Source organism: Taudactylus pleione, unplaced genomic scaffold (genome assembly GCF_031769625.1).
Source record: "Taudactylus pleione unplaced genomic scaffold, aTauple2 ptg000170l, whole genome shotgun sequence".
Classification (NCBI taxonomy): domain Eukaryota; kingdom Metazoa; phylum Chordata; class Amphibia; order Anura; family Myobatrachidae; genus Taudactylus; species Taudactylus pleione.
The window spans coordinates 8,996,735-9,015,543 of record NW_028284572.1 but is presented as its reverse complement, the minus strand read 5'-3'; the positions used below and the strand labels follow the sequence as shown (position 1 = coordinate 9,015,543).

Genomic DNA, 18,809 nt, shown 5'->3' with positions numbered 1-18,809 from the left:
CACTACCCAATGAAACCATGTATTTGTGAATGTTGTATTGTGAATCAGCAGAAAAGGAGTTCTCCCACTGCCCCCTGTCTAGCGATCATTATTGAGCTGTTGTATGACATCAGCTTGTAATTAAGATGCAGTAAATGTTGGACAACTTAATTGTACATTGCTGTAAAAGAAACAAAAATATGAATACTCACACTTGGAATTTTGGTGTGTTTTACTGTCACTGTACAAATGTTCACACTACTCTGTAGTTTCATGTGATGTAATACATGTAGGTAACAAAATGTGTACCTGAATGCATAAGAAAAGCAGTATAATTTGTTTGATAAAAATATGAACTTGTTAATGACAGGTAATGATTTGTTCTTCAATGGTCAGAACCATTTTCATGTTTGCACCAGATGCATTTATGTACATTTACCACGGGATACAGTCAATATCCCGACACATGGTATTCCCGGCTCTTAGAATACCGGTGCCGGAATCCTGGCACCTCTCAGAATCCGGGCACCAGCATCCTGACCTTAGTCAGAATCCTGTCGCCAGCATCCCGACCGCTGGCATCTCGGAGGTAAGTAGTGGGGTTATGGGGAGGGTTAGGGGTTAGGGTTAGGCACTAGGGGGAGTGTTAGGGTTAGACACTATAGGGGGAGGTTAGGTTTAGGGTACGGGGAGGGAGAGGTTAGGTTTAGGCACTAGAGGGGGAAGTTAGATTTAGGTACCGCGGAGGGAGGGTTAGGAGTAGGGAGAGGGGGAGGGTTACGATACTGACCAACAGATGTCGGTATCCTAACCCTGTCAGGATGCCAATGTCGGGATTCTGACCACTGGGATCCGGAGCACCGGCATCCCGTACCCAACCCTTTGCCACATAATTACCTCCCTCAGTCTCAAAAAAACCCTTCATCTTAATTAACCCAATTTAAGCATGAACCCCTTAGCCCCGATAGTTAGGATAATGTTTAGGGGAGCGCACTCCTCATGTCTGCTACATTCCATAGTAATGGGTACACAACTGGGAATATGCAAACAATCCAAATGCAGTACTGCACAGATAGTAAAGACGTGCCCCCGAGTGTCTCCCAAGAGGAGACTGTGCCAGACATTGCTGGGTACACTGATAACCCACTGTGTCACCACCACTTACCCCCCAGTGTGTTCCACTAACACCACTGCATATATCTGCAGGTTCGTGCTCCATCCGCCCATACGCCACCTGGCTGGTCTCTCTTATGCTGCATGTTCCTGCGTTGTGTTGCACTTACCCTGTCTCACATGCTGCTTTTCTACCTGGTTAAAAAAACAATATCTGGTTAAGCTAATTATTGTGTGGACTAACCTCCATCGCACACCACTGACACCTATCAATATAGGTTCTCACAACAGAGGAGGGGCCTTTCAATGACAGACAGGGCAGACGGGCATGCAGACTATTGCTGCAGCACATGGCCCTGGTAGGGGATAACAGCGTACAGCTGACTGCTCTCCCTCTCTAAACCAAAAATAGTATGTAACTTGGATTCAGCACTCAACAATAGTCCTTAAATGTCTTTATATCCCAATAGAGGATGGAAAGGTCTCTCTATGTTCAAACATTCCTTCCTTGGTTTCCTCAAATTAAGGAGAAACGATTTGTAGTACACACAATCAAGATGAAGGAGATTTAATTACCCTACTTACATCTCAGATTCTTGCCTCCGGCTGACTTGCCCAATATGGGATCTACGATGTCCAAAGCACGTAGGCCCAGGGAACATAGATTCAAAAAATACAGTGCCTTGCAAAAGTATTCACCCCCCCCCCCCTTGGCTTTTTACCTTTTTTGTTTCATTACAAACTGTATTTTTTTTTTATCTGAATTTTATGTGAATTTTATTGTGATCTGCACAAAATAGTATAATTTGATGAAGTGAAATGAGAAAAATATATATAACAAAGAATCTTTATAAATAAAATTCTGAAAATTGGCATGTGCATATGTAATCACCCCCTTTGCTATGAAGCCCCTCAAAATTCTGCTGTAAAAAATTACCTTCAGAAGTCACATAATTAGTGAAATGAAGTCCACCTGTGTGAAATCTAAGTGTCACATTATTTGTCAGTATAAACACACCGTTTCTGAAAGATCCCAGAGGCTGTAACACCACTAAGCAAGAGGCATCACACCATGAAGACCAAGGAGCTCTCCAAACAAGTCATGGACAAAGTTGTTGAGAAGTACAATTCTGGGTTGGGTTATAAAAAAATATCCAAATCTTTGATGATCCCCTCGAGCACCATCAAATCCATCATCATCAAATGGAAAGAACATGGTACCACAACAAACCTGCCAAGAGAGGGCCTCCCACCAAAACTCACAGACCGGGCAAGGAAGGCATTAATCAGAGAGGCAGCACAGAGACCAAAGGTAACCCTGAAGGACCTGCAGAGTTGCACAGTAGAGACTGGTGTGTCTGTGGATGTGACCACTCTAAGCCATACACTCCATAGAGCTGGGCTTTATGGAAGAGTGGCCGGGAAAAAGCCATTACTTAGTGATAAAAATAAGAAGACACGATTTGAGTTTGCCAAAAGGCATGTGGGCGACTCCCCAAATGTATGGAGGAAGGTGCTCTGGTCAGATGAGACTAAAATTTAACTTTTCGACCACTAAGAAAAATGCTATGTCTGGCACAAACCTAACATATGCCCTCACCCCAAGAACACCATCCCCACAGTGAAACATGGTGGTGGCAGCATCATGCTGTGGGGATATTTTTCAGCAGCAGGGACTAGGAAACTGATTTGAGTCGAGGGAAAGATGGATGGTGCTACATACAGGGAGATTCTTGAGCAAAACCTGTTTCAGTCTGCCTGTGAATTGAGACTGGGACGGAGGTTCACCTTCCAGCAGGACAATGACCCGAAGCAAACTGCTAAAGCAACACTCGAGTGGTTTAAGGGGAAACATTTAAATGTGTTGGAATGGCCTAGTCAAAGCCCAGATCTCAATCCAATTGAGAATCTGTGGTCAGACTTGAAGATTGCTGTTCACAAGCGGAAACCATCCAACATGAAGGAGCTGGAGCAGTTTTGCATTGAGGAATGGGCAAAAGTCCCAGGGGCAAAATGTGGCAAACTCATAGAGAAATTATCCAAAGTGACTTGCAGCTGTAATTGCCGCAAAAAGTGGCTCGACAAAGTACTGACTTTAGGGGGGTGAATAGTTATGCACGCTGAAGTTTTCTGTTATGTTGTCCTAAATGTTGTTTGATTCACAATTTAAAAAAAACACAACTTCACAGTTGCACACCTTCAAACAATCCATTTTAATTCCAGGTTGTGAGGCAACAAAACATGAAAAATGCAAAGGGAGTGAATACTTTTACAAGGCACTTATAACAGGAAACTTCCATATACACAGAAGTTTTATTTGAATAATTGGGCAAAATCAATAAAAACACTGTGCAGCCTTATCATTGGAGTATGATAGTCCATACATAGTACAATCTTTGATCCACCTTTTTCCACAACAAGTTCCAATTCAGGGAAGGGATCTGTGTACTCACTCTAAAATCTTTGGCTACTGCAGTGTCCTATACCATCTCCCTCTATGCTCACCCAGCTCCTCTCTGCAACTCCAGCTCACCCACAGGTGGCCTCCCTTCCATCTCCCAGGGCATGTACCCCACCCTAACTGCACTCCTGTGTGGAGCCAAAGAAGGAAGATCTCTGTGTGGTATTCCCCAACAGGATTTCAACCAGCACTAGGCCAGTAAACATCTGGGTGGGTTTCCCTAAGGGGATCAGGGCCCTCATTCAGAGCCGCTCGCAAAAAGCGAGCGCTCGCTCTGAATGAGGGTGTCCGCTTTTGTTTTGAATGCCGGCCTCCTGGTCGCTCGCTAAGCTGTGGGTTACCACTCACAGCTTTAGCGAGTGACCAGGTGATGCTTGCGATGGTCGAGACCATCGCGACCATCGGGGCTTGCGACGAGACCCTTGCGGTAGGGTCTACTCTACTGCAAGCCCCAGGTAGCTTGCTGCTCTAACAGAGCAGGAAGCTCCCTACTGACATCACTGGTTGTAGGCGTGGTGGGGGGGTTCCCGGACAAACGGAACCCCCGCACCATGCCTACAAAACGGGGCGAGCTGTCTATCAACATCGACAGCTGCCCCGTTTGTAGCGAGCCCCGGAGCGAGTGAATTTGTCACTCGCTCCGGGGCTTGCGCACGCGCACTGTGAGCGCTGCGCGTGCGCTGGCCCTCACCATTGACCCGCTTGCGAGTCCATAGTGCTTTCGAGTGGGTCTGAATGAGGGCCCATTTCCACAAAATTCCTCTCCTTAGTAGAGTTGTGCAGTTTGGTTATACACACATTGTAGGCCATAGGAAACACACACACACACACACACACACACACACACACACACACACACACACACACACACATACACACATACACACATACACATACATACATTGTAGGCAATAGGACAAATACCCACACACACATACACACATACTGTTCCACTGAAAAAAAATACACACATTGGCCACCACAGAAAATAAATAAGACACATTGGGATCTATTTACTAAGCCTTTGATGTAGATAAAGTGGATGGAGATATAGTGGACGGAGATAAAGTATCAAACAACCAGCTCCTAACTTAAATTTTTCAAACACAGCCTTTGACATGGCAGTTAGAAGCTGATTTGCTGGTACTTTATCTCTGTTCACTTTAGCTCGCTCATTAGCCTCCACAGGACAAAAATAAAACACACTGGACCCCACAGGAAAAAAACACACACAATGGCCCCCACGGAAAAAAAAACACACTGTCCCACACAGGAAAATAAAACACCCATTTATTGACCATGCCCCCTCTACTCCAGAAGACTGACTTGACCTGTCAGTTCACTGAAGAAGATGAGTGAGTGGAGCTCCCAGTCTGTCCCTTTCCTCAGGCGCAGGCAGCACCGGCACTCAGGGACGGATTTACAGCTAGGCAACCTAGCCGTACACCTAGGGCCTGGTGGGTCCCCAGGAGCCCGTGGTCGGGCCCCCCCAGAATCCGGTCCTGCAGAGAACCTGCATTTTGAGCTGCTGCTGCTAGCACCAGCTGGCGAGAGGACACACAGCAGCAGCACGTCCATAGCCCTGCCCCTACCAGGTGGTGGGAGGAGGAGGTGGAGTTTCAGGAGAGGGCCAGCCCTACCATTAAGCAGGGTATCCAGCCGGCTGAGAACACTCCCATCCTTATTCAGGATCACTGCTCCGTGAGGGCGACGTGATGTCACAATTATACTTACTGGGAGGTGGAGCTCAAGGATCCACGCAGGACAGGTCCGCAGCGCAAATAATGTCCCCGGATCCTGGCCAGCAGGAAAGTTTACTGGAGCTAGCAGGGAGGGGAGAAATGTGCTGTGCTGTGAGAGGTGAGGGAATTAGAGGCGAGAGCGGTCTGAGCTGTGAGGGGGCTGTGCTGAGAGGGGAAAAAGATTAGTAATGTGAGAAAAGAGGGGGTCTGTGCTGTGAGGAGTGGGAGGGGAGGGGTCTGTAATGTGAGGAAAGAGGGGATATGTGTTGTGAGGGTAGGGGATACTGTGCTGAGAGGGGTCAGTGTTGTGAGGAAATAGGGGATCTGTGCTTTGAGGGGTGGGAGGGGTTTGTGCTGAGGGGATCGAGATCAGTGATGTGAGGAAAGAAGGGGTCTGTGCTGAGAAGGGTCACTGATGTGAGAGTAGGGGGTCTGTACTTGGAGGTGGAGTTTGTGCTGAGAGGGGTCAGTGATGTGAGGGGAGAGGGGGTCTGTGCTGAGACGGAAGAGGGGTCCGTAATGTGAGGAAATATGGGGTCTGTGCTGAGAGGGGAGGGGTGTCTGTGCTGAGAGGGGAGAGGGGTCAGTGATGCGAGGAAAGAGGGGTTTTGTATTATGAGGGAAGTGAGGTCTGTGCTGAGACAGGAGAGGGGTCAATGATGTGAGAAAAAGGGGGTCTGTGCTATGAGGGGGGTCTGTGCTAAGAAGGGTCAGTGAAAGAGCGGGTCTGTGCTGTGAGGGGAGGGGGCTTTGTGCTTGGAGGGGTCAGTGATGTGAGGAAAGAGGGGCTCTGTGCTGTGAGGGGAGGTGGGTTCTGTGCTGGGAGGGGTTAGGGTTAGGATGCTAGTGTGGAAGGTTAGGGTTAGGCTGCGATGGGGAGTGTTAGGTTTAGCCTGCAGGGAGGGAGGGTTAGGGGTAGAGTTAGGATACTTGCGGGCAGGTATCGGTATCCTAACCTTGTTGGGATGCCTGCGTCTGGATTCTGAGTGCCGGCATCCCATACTCAACCCATACATACATACATAGCTGATGTTTCAAGGCCGCAGCAGACGTTTTCTTCAGGGTGCTGTACAGGGGCACGATCAGAAATGAAAATATAGTGCTATGGATTGTTTGAGGGAGAGGGCTCAAAACTGGTATCTTGTCTAGGGCCCCATGAGGTCTAAATTCGTCTCTGCTGGCAGCCAGCAGTGGCTGCAGCCTCCTGCCTCAGTGACTAAGTCACTGCAGAGCACTGTGTGGGCGGATGCTTTACCAATGATCACAGAAAAAAAGAGAGATTTGCCCCCCAGCACACTGCAGCAAAAACAATACTTAAATCCTACATGATAATAGAGATTTAGAGGTATTAGTTACACACATTTGCAAATATATGAATAAGTGCCAGGCCAATCGTCAAGGCTCCTCTATACTGGCATCCCTAACATTAAGGGGCTCACGTCCAAGAAGCAAGGCACTCCCCAAAAAATTCCAGCCAAGGGCCATCACCAGGGCATCACACGAAAAAAGGGAAAAAGGTGATAGTGAAGTATAAAGAAAAGATGTGTAAAGATAAATCAATAAGTGTTAATGAAATGATAAAGAATTAAAATGACATAAATAATGTACAAACAAATAGAGAAGTGATAAAAGTATTCTATGTGAATTAAGTGGTGATGCCATGAGAAAGGCCCAGTCAGAACCCCCCCGGGGGCCCCATTCCCAAATGCTCACCCCACAATAATTATTGCTACATAATGGTAGCACCCACTCTGGGTCATATAATTACAATTGATGTACTGCATGATAACAGTACATATATAAGCTGAGAGCTAACTTACCTTGGAGGTACCCCAAAAAACCTCCACATGGCACTATAAGCATCAGCACCTCCTCCTAATGCTGACTGCCTTAATGCCTGTCCAAACTTGCAAAAAAAAAATTTTTTTGGGGTGCCTTGCTTCTCGGACGTGAGCCCCTTAATGTTAGGGACGCCAGTATAGAGGAGCCTTGACGACTGGCCTGGTGCTTATTCATATATTTGCAAATGTGTGTAACTAATACCTCTAAATCTCTATTATCATGTAGGATTTAAGTATTGTTTTTGCTGCAGTGTGCTGGGGGGCAAATCTCTCTTTTTTTCTGTGTTCAGTGTAAACCCCGCCCTTTACAAGCACCTGTTTTATGCAATTAAGCTGATCTGAGCAACTGCCATTTTTTTTGCAAGCTGTACCAATGATGTTATGCTGCCATTTCACCATAGGTCACAACCCAGGCTGCATCTAAGCCACCCAGAAGAGCCCAGCACTGCCCGGGCTGAAGTCATAACTGGCGGTGTGGCTAGCATTGCAGTTGCAGCCAGGCCTGCCAGTCTTGATAGGTCCAGAGTACTGGCTCTGCTGGAACGGTCCTAGAGCTGCCCCTGGTTCAGCTAAGTAATACAGGATATTGCATTCCCCATTACTTTCAAAATAGGTGACACCATAAAATTTACTGATTGGTGATCACCAGGCATTAGCCCTACATTACAGAAAAATCTCCCCTACAATTAGTGTGAACACCAGGCATTAACCCTACACTACAGTAAACTCTCCCTCCCCCAAACCTGGTATCCGAAAAACCAGAGGTACCCACATTTGAAAAGAGGGGGATACCCTCTTTGAAATGATGTGACCCACTACTAGTTATTGTCTGGTAATCACACGTGATCACTAAACAATGTTACCCTGTGCTATGGTTTATGGGGGGTACCCATATTTGAATGAGGGTAATCTCCTCTTTGGTGATCACCTGACAATAAATGAAACAGTACATAAAATAATTAACTTTTCTACAGATGAGGGGATCTAAAGCCTATTTCTCCCCATCTTGTATCAAATAATGCGGTAGGTTGTAATAATTATTGTAGTGCATTGACTACTGTAGTTTTTAAAATAGTAGTCCATGTTGTGCTACCATATTCTTCCTACATATAGTAAGCGTTTAAATCGAAACATCAAAAATGTGAAAAAAAAAATACAATTTTATTTTAGGTGCAGATTTTTTTATGTCAAAACCTACACTTAAAATCTTACTTTTTATTAATTGATAAAGGTGGATTATTGGCGAAACAAGAACCACAAAGTATTTATTTGTGGTGTTTATAAGATGAACAAATATCACACTTGCTTTTGGTTTCCTTTCATCAAATTTGAATACAAATTTATTTTTATTTTTGCCATTTTTTTGTTTGACGTGTTAGAATAAGTAAAAAGACTAATGGCATTTTCTGATGATACAAAGTCTTCTGAATAAAAGGAAAGTATTACCGCTCAGTGATATTGATGTTGTAATGTGACAAGCGCTAACGTTGGAAAATGCACAAGGGTGAGAAAACCTTCAGCAGCAAAGGGGTTCTAAGTTTTTGCGTATTTTCAGAATTACAGAGTTAAATTCAGTAGGGCACAGTAACCCCCATCTAACCCCAACCCCAACCTTCTTCAGTTAGATTCCTCAGGATTTCTACATACTACCAATTATCCACATGTGATTGGAACTGCATCAGTGTTTATAGTAATGCTATGTTCAGAAGCCTATTATTTTATTTCAATTGTGATGTATATAGGGTCAGTTTAGTCAGTAGATGTCACCCTAACTGCTTAACCCACCTGCCAGGGCATTATAAAGGCCCTGATCATTTGTCAAACCCAAAGAGGGAGAAAAGTATTTCTACTATTTTACTTTCTTCCCACTAGAAGTTACTTGACATTGACAAATAGGAGATGTCATATTCAATTAAACCATAATCATTCTGCTGTGTGCGGACAAAATGTCTGAGGTAATGTTTAACCAGACCAATGCTTAAAAACATCTGAAAATGGTTCCCTCAACATAAGAGGTCCCTTTTCTTTTATAACAAAATATAGGCTAAAGTGAAACATAATAACAGATGTCTTTGCTGAAGTGTCCAAGTGAAAGAAAAACAGAGGAACAGCTAACTATGCTAATTCCCCTGCAGCCTGCAGCTGACTTGGTACATGTGCTGTGATCTCTCTTGCACTGTGTGCTGTGTTGTCCATCAGCTACTGACTACTGTCCTGTCACAAGAAGGGTTGTGCCCCTCACACCAAGAATCAGACCTCTCCATTACATGCAAGCAATACTATTATTTGGCTTTTTAAGAATTTGCTGCCCGTTTCCCATAAAACATTTTGATGAATGCTAAATGTGTATATCACATCTGCATAATTGATGATATATAGCACAGTATGAATACTTTTTGTAATTTTTTTAAGCACTGATTATAATAAAATAATTTATTTGTAAAAAGACACAAGTGAGTTGTAAGGTCAGGTTACAGTGTCCTATAACAACACATAAATAGCATTACTACACTCACTACACCTTTTGTTTCTAGTAGCAATATGTGTTAGAATACAACATGCTTTAATGGAGCCTATGGGTACCACTATCTTTTACAGTAGTAATCGACAAAATATAACAAATAATATCATTGGCTCAGAGCACATATTTGTGGTTTTTTTTATTTCACATTAATAACAGCAGACATGAATATAATAAAAAGCACAATAATAATATCATAATGATTATACTTAAGTTACTTAATATACAATATACAAAAAAAATCACGTTCCTAAATTCTGATTAAAATAGTGAACAAATCTTAGCTTAAAGTACATGTTGATAAATCTGGACATATTTCAGAAGCTGCAAAAAAGTTTTCTCTCTGTTGCTTAGCTGAGAAGTAGGAAAGAATTCTTCTATGTTCTGCTCTGATCCTTCTTTGAAATAGAAGCCTGCACTAAAGGGCCAAGTATAAGTAGCTACATGATTTCCAACAAACTTATTTTTAAGCGTTTATTCACCATTAAAAAATAACTTGCTAAAGTATTTACAGGAAACACTACATTTTATTTTTTCAGAAATATAAATAACATTTTAAAAAGACTTAAAATTATGTTCATAGTTCTCTCTACACAATATCCCAGGTTACTTAAAGGAAGGCAATGGGACATTTCTGTAAGAAAAAAGTGCTAACAACATGGTATAATAGACAAACTATAACTAGCTTATATAATTTATGGTTTCCAAGGATTGAGGCTCTGCCCACAGTGCTGCTGATTGCACAATGAAATGACTGTGGTAATAATCAGTGATTGATTCTAGCCAGTGAATCTAATCAGATCAAATGCAGGTGGCATCCAGATCCAGTCACTCATACCCCTTTTACACCAGAGCTAAAACCCGGGTTATTGCAGGGTTAACCAGGGTAGCTCCTTGGTGTAAAAGGGGACAGGTTTGGATTCCTGGGTCGAGTGACCCGGCAATCCAACCCAGGTAACTTGCAGGGTTTAACATGGGAATGACCTGTGAAACCCTGCAGTGTAAACAGCGTGATCCGTGTCATGATGACCTGGAGCGCGCCGCATGTCGGACAATTGCCCGACTTCAGTGGCGCTTGGAGATTACGTCATCTCCAAGCGTCCACTTCCACACACCGAAAGAGCTGGGTCCTTACAGACCCGGATCCAATGTGAACGGTGCCGACTCGGGAATATCCTGGATCGGCGCCGGCTAAATTCCGGGTCTGATCCGGTTTGGAATCCTGTTCCAACCTCCGGGTCAGACCTGGAATTTAGGTATAAGAGCGGTATTAGTGGATCTGGAAAAAAATAGCATTGTGGTATTTATGTATGGTCTAGAACTAGCACTTTTGAGCTCAGCTGGATTGCAATGTGTATATTCTGCTTAGTCATTTGTATTGAGGCTGCAGCTCTACCTCTATGGTATGTACACCCAGAAAAGCTTCATTTTACCAGGACAAAATATTGGGATAACCCTGCAGCCTGAACAGCTAATATAAGAAGATATATCATTTTGCACACCTGGTACTGTAGTTATAATTAATTATGTGGCATAAATCAATGCTTGCACTGGAACAGTGGTCATATCTCAGGAATGGCACAACCTTAGCTGTGAGCGTACTAACATTCTGCTCTGATTGGCCCTATTGTAGATAGACTAAGGCAGCCTCCTGATAGTTTGGTTAAACTGATTGCTGCTTTAAATAGCTGCACACTCTCCAAAATCATGCCTGTTCCGTAATCATGGAACCTTTTATGTTGAACCTTTAACATTTCTAATTTTGTGTTACAATTTAGATTGGTAGTTAAATGTAAGATAAAAAAAAAACCTTACAGTATGTGGCTGATGCAGGATGAAATATACAACCATTTGCACAGTGTGTCTCATGTGATTTTGCATTGCTCATGCTCTGAAAATGGCATCTAATATTTTGCACTTACTGTAGTATAGGACTCTGATGATGCTGACCAGGCACATATGCTACACACACACAGAGGCAGTCTTCTTCTATGTACATTTCAGTGTATGCATGTTTTACTCCAAACTCTATGAATTAATTAGTCTTACAGGTACTAAAAAATATATTAATGTTTATAATGGCTATTTTTCCATTATATGATCCAACCACTGTTAATGCACTTTTCAGCAGCTACTGTAAAGGCCCCCATACACGGGGCGATATAGCAGGCGATCCGACTGATTGGTGCGATTTGCCTGCTACATCGCACCATTTATGGCCCTGATATCGGGCCGAGCACACTCCCGCGGGGTCGTACATCACACCCCCTGATCTTTCTGCAGGACCATGAAATCAGGGGATGCGATGTGCGATCCCATGGATTGCTATGCGGATGACACAATTGGAAGCCGGCATATCGGGTGGTCGGCCACCCGATCACACTATGTGTGCGGACTGCCCAATATGTAGGGCGACGGATACCCTATCGCCTCACACCATGTATGGGGGCCTTAAGCCTCAAAAAAAAGTGTTAATATTTAAATGAATGGTTTATCATGGGCTCACACTCACTATTGTGTACTAAAATTTTAATGGCGCAATTTAATGGTTTACAATTTTAGAATGCGGCATGATATAATTCTTATGTGTTACTGCTTGCTACTAGTATAATGGTTTGTACTGGTAACTGTGCAATGCAAGTAAAGCACACAGAATATGCATTAAAAAGTTGTCACTTAAACACATATAATTGTTCATTAGTTTTCATGAGTATTACATGCCCTGTGCCCGAATGCTCATCTACTGCAGAACATATAGAATAGTATGGCTAAAAGCTACAAAATTCATTTTCATGCTAATTATTGTACAATTTAGAGAGATTATATCACACAAATGCTTATCATTTCACATGTCTGATGAGTGTTCTCATTTCCAGGCTGTGACACATATGCCACATTGCTGTGCAAGTTGCCTGTAGAGCAGCTAGCACTCTAATATTGTATCTCTCCCCCATATTGTCCTCCTCAGCTCGCCATCCAGAGGGTGAACGTAAGCAGTACACTGGGAAGCATGGTAGAGGGCCCTGCACCCAAACAAAGCGTCAAGCCCATTCCAAGAGCAGCAGCAGTCAGTACACTTCTTTGGTCTCGAATTATCTTCTTCACAGTCTCGCAGAACTGAAAGATAAATGAAACTTTGTCAGGTAATTCCAATACATCAATTGCATGTGTAGTGCGTAAAATACAATTCCATGATCTGAATATTAAAAATCTTAACTAGTACTCAACTTGATAACACTTTAATATCACTAAATAATATTATAAGATGAAAAGCAATTTTAGTATATACAGAAGTACCAAAATGGGCACGTTTATTTCTACGCTAAATTCCATACATGTAATAAAGTGGTTTATCTAAGTCCATTAACGCCCTGTAAACAGAATGTTGTGCTTACACATGCTGCAAGTCACAAAACACTTAACCTATGCATTCCGATACTTTAATCATGGCTTTAGTTTTAGTTTTAACATAAAAATATGATGAAAAGCTTTTAACAAAAGTACATTTCAAATACATTGTATATCCAGATTTTCTAAGACATACAATAGGTGTTTGTAAATGAACGCCCCACTCTAGTTACTATTGCAAATGAAAATATGAACATGAGGTAATGCAATAAAGCTACTTGGTGTGACAATAAATCTTTACTAATATGAGTCTTCCCTCCAGCACTCACAATCCATAAGTGTACAAATTTGTACAAAGAGTATTGTTGTTGTCACATGCTACAAATCGTCTCAACATTTTAGCATTGTTGAAATTACTTATTTTTTTTTTTAAGTTGCAAGCTTAGACCTAATACTACAAGCATAATACGAATGTGCTTATATTTCAAATACTTTATCAGCATTGCCCTTAACAACACTTGTGAAGTTTATTAATGAATGCAATATATTGATATAAAAACTGCTAAATTCGGAAACCATTATGACTCTTTGAAACAAAAAGCTGAGTAACCATTATGTGGTGAAATGCCTATTGTTAGTAAATTCCTGACATCAGCATTCCATATGTTTAATGCCCCAATAGTGTATGTCTGAAGATATGAGGGCTGACTCAATTAGCTACAAGGTCCCGTTGTAGCATCATGAGTTATGTTTTTGCCTGATGATCTAACCACAGATGTGTGAGCAAAAAGGGCCAGTGATTTCATTACCGTAATTACCAGTAATGTACACAGAAACATAACCTGGCTACTGAAGAGCCTCATGGTTATTGAAATGGATAAAAATAAATAAAAAACCATTGGGTGCAATATCATTATCAAAACATCAAAACAATAAACTAGCATATACAAAGTAAACAAAAAGAAATATAAAAGAAAAAGAACTATAAATAAACCAAAGAAAAGAGAAATAATTATAATAACGAAAATGAATTGTTATTATACAAAATGCACATAAAATGACTGGATTTTTAAAACTTATTCCAAAAACATTCCAAATTAATGTATTTCTGTTAATCCTGCAAGGTACATTATACACAGTTAGGCTCACATTAAGAAAGAGAGGAGGAAAACTTTAGGAATCATTTTATTAGACGCTTACAAGGAAGTAACACCTTCATAGACTTCTAACAAATACTGTCAGGCCCAGACGGGAGTTTATGTCTCCTGTTAGTACAGGAACTGTTTAACTATTAGGAAGGTTAAAGGTTATTAACAATAAACCTGAATTGTACCAGAGGAAGCAGCAATACCTGGTGTATGTCACACAACAAGGTAATAAACAGGAATTAAAATCAGCATTTTTATCCCCCTTTTACAAAAAAGTTACTTTGTAGTTGAAACTTCCGGTCATTTTATGTGTAAATGAAACAGCGGCATTATACCTGTTTTAATTACAGTGTGTAAATGAAACGTTTATATTACCCAATACAGAAAGAAAACCCTCACAATGAATACACAACCAGCAGGAATATACAAGTTAATTGTGTGGTGAACAGTAGGATTTGCTATATACTTGTTATTATATTATTTCTTTTACAAAACAACCTATTTATTTATTCATTGGTAACATGTTTTAGCGGGAAATATCAACTGTAAGTAGTTATGTATTGAACTAAATAAAGCAAGCAAAGAATGAATATTAAAGCTGTAATAGAAAGGGATGGAACACTAAACCCCGTGTATATGCGGCACATGTGAATTTGCAGACCTGTCCTTACATTATTTTAACATTGCATTATCTTATAAATGGTGCCAATATATATATATATATATATATATATATATAAAATAAATATATATACATATATATATATATATTACATTTAAAATTGCGGAAAACCTGTATTACACAGAGAAGGCACCAAAGACTGCATTCACAGATTCAGATGGACATTGAGGCACAATTACCTTGTCAGTCTGGAAGCTCACGGGAAAGCCATATCTGCAGTAAGTGACAAAGTGCTCACAGTTATCCCACAGCAGGCTGTATGATGTGGCCCCCACCAGCTTCTCAGCCCTCTGGGCCACTTCTTCATTAGGAAGGGGCTTCGTATTGAAGCTGTTGTCCATCTCATTAACTACTATACTTCCACCATAGGCAAAGTCCTGCACTGTGTCCACTCTGATACTGGCCATCTTAGCCAGAACACCCAGGATCAGCCTTTTGTTGGTCACAACTTTCTCAGTCAGGCACTTGTTGTCTGAAAGAGCAGGGAGGATATCTGGCATCAAATGGGCAACCTTGTTATTTCCCAAATAAATTCCAAAATGAACAAACAAGGTTCTAGGGACCTGTAATAAGTCTCCTCTCTTCAGTGTGCCAATATCGGAAGAAGACCTTTTCTTTAATTTCCTTTTTGCCAGGCTAAACTTCTTTATGTTTGCAAAAATGAAGACTTTTTCAAAAAGGAAGATCATCAGTCCTACCAGTAGGGATTTCATGATGCTCACCTTGAGCATTGCAAGGCAAGTTTTAACTGCTGTGTTTTGCCTCATGCTAATCTGTGGTTTTTAGTTAGACACATGGGGGGAATCTTATGACATCACTGAGTCAAGTCTGTACAGATTGGTTAAATCTAATGTGGGAGTCCCTCTTCAATGCATTGTACTAGAACTTCCCAATACAAGTAAAAAAAAAATCTAAAATCAATAAATCTGTAGAAACGATAAACATTTTGTTCCATTGATTTTTTGGGAAGTCAAAATTATATATTCATTGTTGATAGATTAATCAATGCTATAATACAAGAAAATACTAAATGAATTATAATGCACTACTTTTTCTTATTTATAATATACAGTATACCTAAATTGTAATGTAGATTTAAAAGTTTTCTTACAACTATTCTTTTTTTTTTTAATGTTAATTAATAATTGATACGTTATACAAAGATACAGTACATTGGTCATGTAGGTTGTTAAAGCAGAATAAAGCAATACCTATGTTATATTAAGTTTCAAGGGTTTTATGACCAAGATTACGTTTGGCAACTGTGTAAATGTACATATTATGTGCACATTTATGTTGTGTGTACATAGATTGACAAACAGAATTAAGCTAAGCATTTGTGTTTAATCAATTGTATGTATTGAAAATATTATAAAAGTGCTGCAATTGGCAAATCCACATGGCACAAAAATATACATTTATTAATGCATTTCTGATTTATTTTCAGGTTGATAGTTTAAAAGCTGAAATGTCCAAAACTGAACTTCATTTCTAAGTGTCTTTTTTGTTTTATCTTTATTTATATGGTGCCACTAGGATTATGCAGCGATGTAAGTAGAATAGAACATACAGTCACATTACAAAATACAAGGAGCATACTACAGGATAGTAATAGACAACCTCACATACTTGCAACCTGCAGATTACATACTGTACAGTAATTACATAGGGACCACATAAGGTGATAGGTTCCTGTTTGCAAGAACTTATAGTCTATAGTGGCTAAGTGTGGACTCATAGAGGGAGAGCAGAGACTGGATATTAATGTAACCTTTTATGGCTGCACACTCTATTTGGAGATAGACGGTAATTATATAATTCACAGTGGAACACAAGAAAAATGTTCAGTGCCGCCACACTCACTCCCCTGACACTGCGTCATTGACTTCTACAGTTATTATCTGTCACTCACTTAGTTGTATAGAAATCTTACTGTTTGATTTTCTTCCTGCACTGTCTGTTTGAATATATTGTATTTTTATGATTTATTGTAATTTTCCCTTATGGAATTAGGGACACTTTGTGGCACCATATAAATAAATGATAATATTCATACAGTTAGCAAGACTGATGACAAGACTATTGCCATAACAACACATAACCTGCCAATATACTGTAAGTTATGTAGAACAAAATTCTTCTCTACAGGTAAAGCAGCCTTGTACAGTGGTTCTGATTTTATGTTTTTACAAATATTTTAAGTAATGTACCCAAAATGCATAAAATTATTGAATTAGCTAATTATATATGCTAAATAAAAATAACAAAGGATATTTCATGTTAGTATTTACTGTACTTAGAAATAGTTCAATATTTAAAAGTTATGTAATAAACTGATCCCTAAACAAGATAAAATGTTAAAATATGTGCATATAATAGTTTTGACCAATGGGAATGCTTATTTCCATTATATCTGTATTTAATATTGTAATTAAATAGTTTATAATACCCATGGGACTTAGTGCTGCACACTGATATGCAGCTACTCATATAGTTTATTGCTGTCATATCTTTCGAATGTTACAAAAGGAATTTTTTTGCCCTAGTGAAGAAGATTTATTGAAGGGTTCCTTCACACGCCATTATCAGAGCTTTATTTATTTAAAAAAAAATTACTATTTATAACTATTTATAGAGTATTTCCGGGGATTGGATTATACTCATGTTTAAATAGATCAAAAAAGAACTTAAAGAAGGAAGAAAAATGGAGCAATCCGGTAAAGTGCATTTCGATACATGCTAATCCTTTATGTAAATGAATAAACCCCAGGAACAAAGCTCACAAAAAGGCAGCTCTGTCTTGTCAACAAAGCTCCTTCTTCAGTAGCTAATAACATCAGCAGCCAAGCAAATGCACCACTAACCCACAGGGCTTCAACTTCCCAGAGAGCCTGCAAGTAATGATAGATGGGAAGACACATTCATCTTACCTGAAAAATGACTGAGCCATTGAGGCCTGGAGAAAAGAAGAACTTGATCCTTTATCCAGTTGTATACAGACAGCCTTTCCCTCAGAGCCTGCCAGCACACTGTCATCAGCCATTAGCCAAGCCTTTTTTGTCCTATCCTAACAAGTCATCACAAAAGATTACCTTATAGCGCCTACTTGTTAAGAATTCATCCTTTCTCCCAACAAAAATAAAGCAGAAACAGCATACACCTTTTACACTATTCTGTTCCTTGTGAAGCAACATCTTTATGGCCCAATTTCCTGACTTTCCAGTTTATTTCTTGCTACAGTATATTACTGTGCTTGCTGTGCAAAGATAAAATCTTTAATTGCAGACTTCCTTTTAGTCTGTCTGCTATAGAGAGACAGTCAATAGCTTTAATCTATGCTAAGAAAAAGTTCTAAAATTCTAAAACTTTAGCTATATAAGTTGAAAAAACTGTTGAATCTTATTAGCATTGAATATAATACAGATTATCAGTTATCCCTCTGTAATATAACCATGTAACAAATTTATTTTAGCTATGAAAAGCATGGTGCACACTAAAGGTGATTTTTGTGTAATCTTGTAAGGGTCATTCTTTATATTTCTTATATAAAGATACTGAATCCTGCTCAGAAATGTGGTACAGGGGCTGAATTATTTAAATGCACTATCAATATATTATCAACTAAATTTGCAACGTGAACTGATAATTGTCACTCAAACTGAATATTTTTTTATTGGGGCGCAAAGAGCTGGAAGCAGAGAGACAAGTTACGCTATCACTCGGCTTTCGGGTTCAGTGTCGGCACTTGTAATGTGCACGTGCGGCCGAAGTGTGAGCATGCGTCATCGGGGGCAGACGGTGAAGGATTCCTCTCTGAAAGATTATGTGATACATCAGATGGCGTTAGCGGCTGGGGCTAAACTCCGAAATATGAAGGTAAATTGACAGCATAGCAGCCCTCAAAGAAACCATTGGAGACAGCTTTGTGGTCAGGGGCGTATCTATAATGGGTGCAGGGTGTGCGGGGCACACAG

The 18,809-nt window shown here is 40.5% G+C and overlaps 1 protein-coding gene across 1 annotated transcript; it reads right to left on the bottom strand.

Moving 5' to 3' along the window:
- Window positions 1-12,621: 12,621 nt before the first annotated feature.
- On the bottom strand, window positions 12,622-15,602 carry LOC148521324 (lecithin retinol acyltransferase-like). The gene is made up of 2 exons (XM_088475365.1): window positions 15,015-15,602; window positions 12,622-12,774 (listed from the first exon to the last, which is right to left on the bottom strand). Exons 1-2 carry the CDS (start codon window positions 15,600-15,602, stop codon window positions 12,622-12,624), a joined length of 741 nt encoding a protein of 246 aa, XP_088331491.1.
- Between the last annotated feature and the right edge of the window lie 3,207 nt (window positions 15,603-18,809).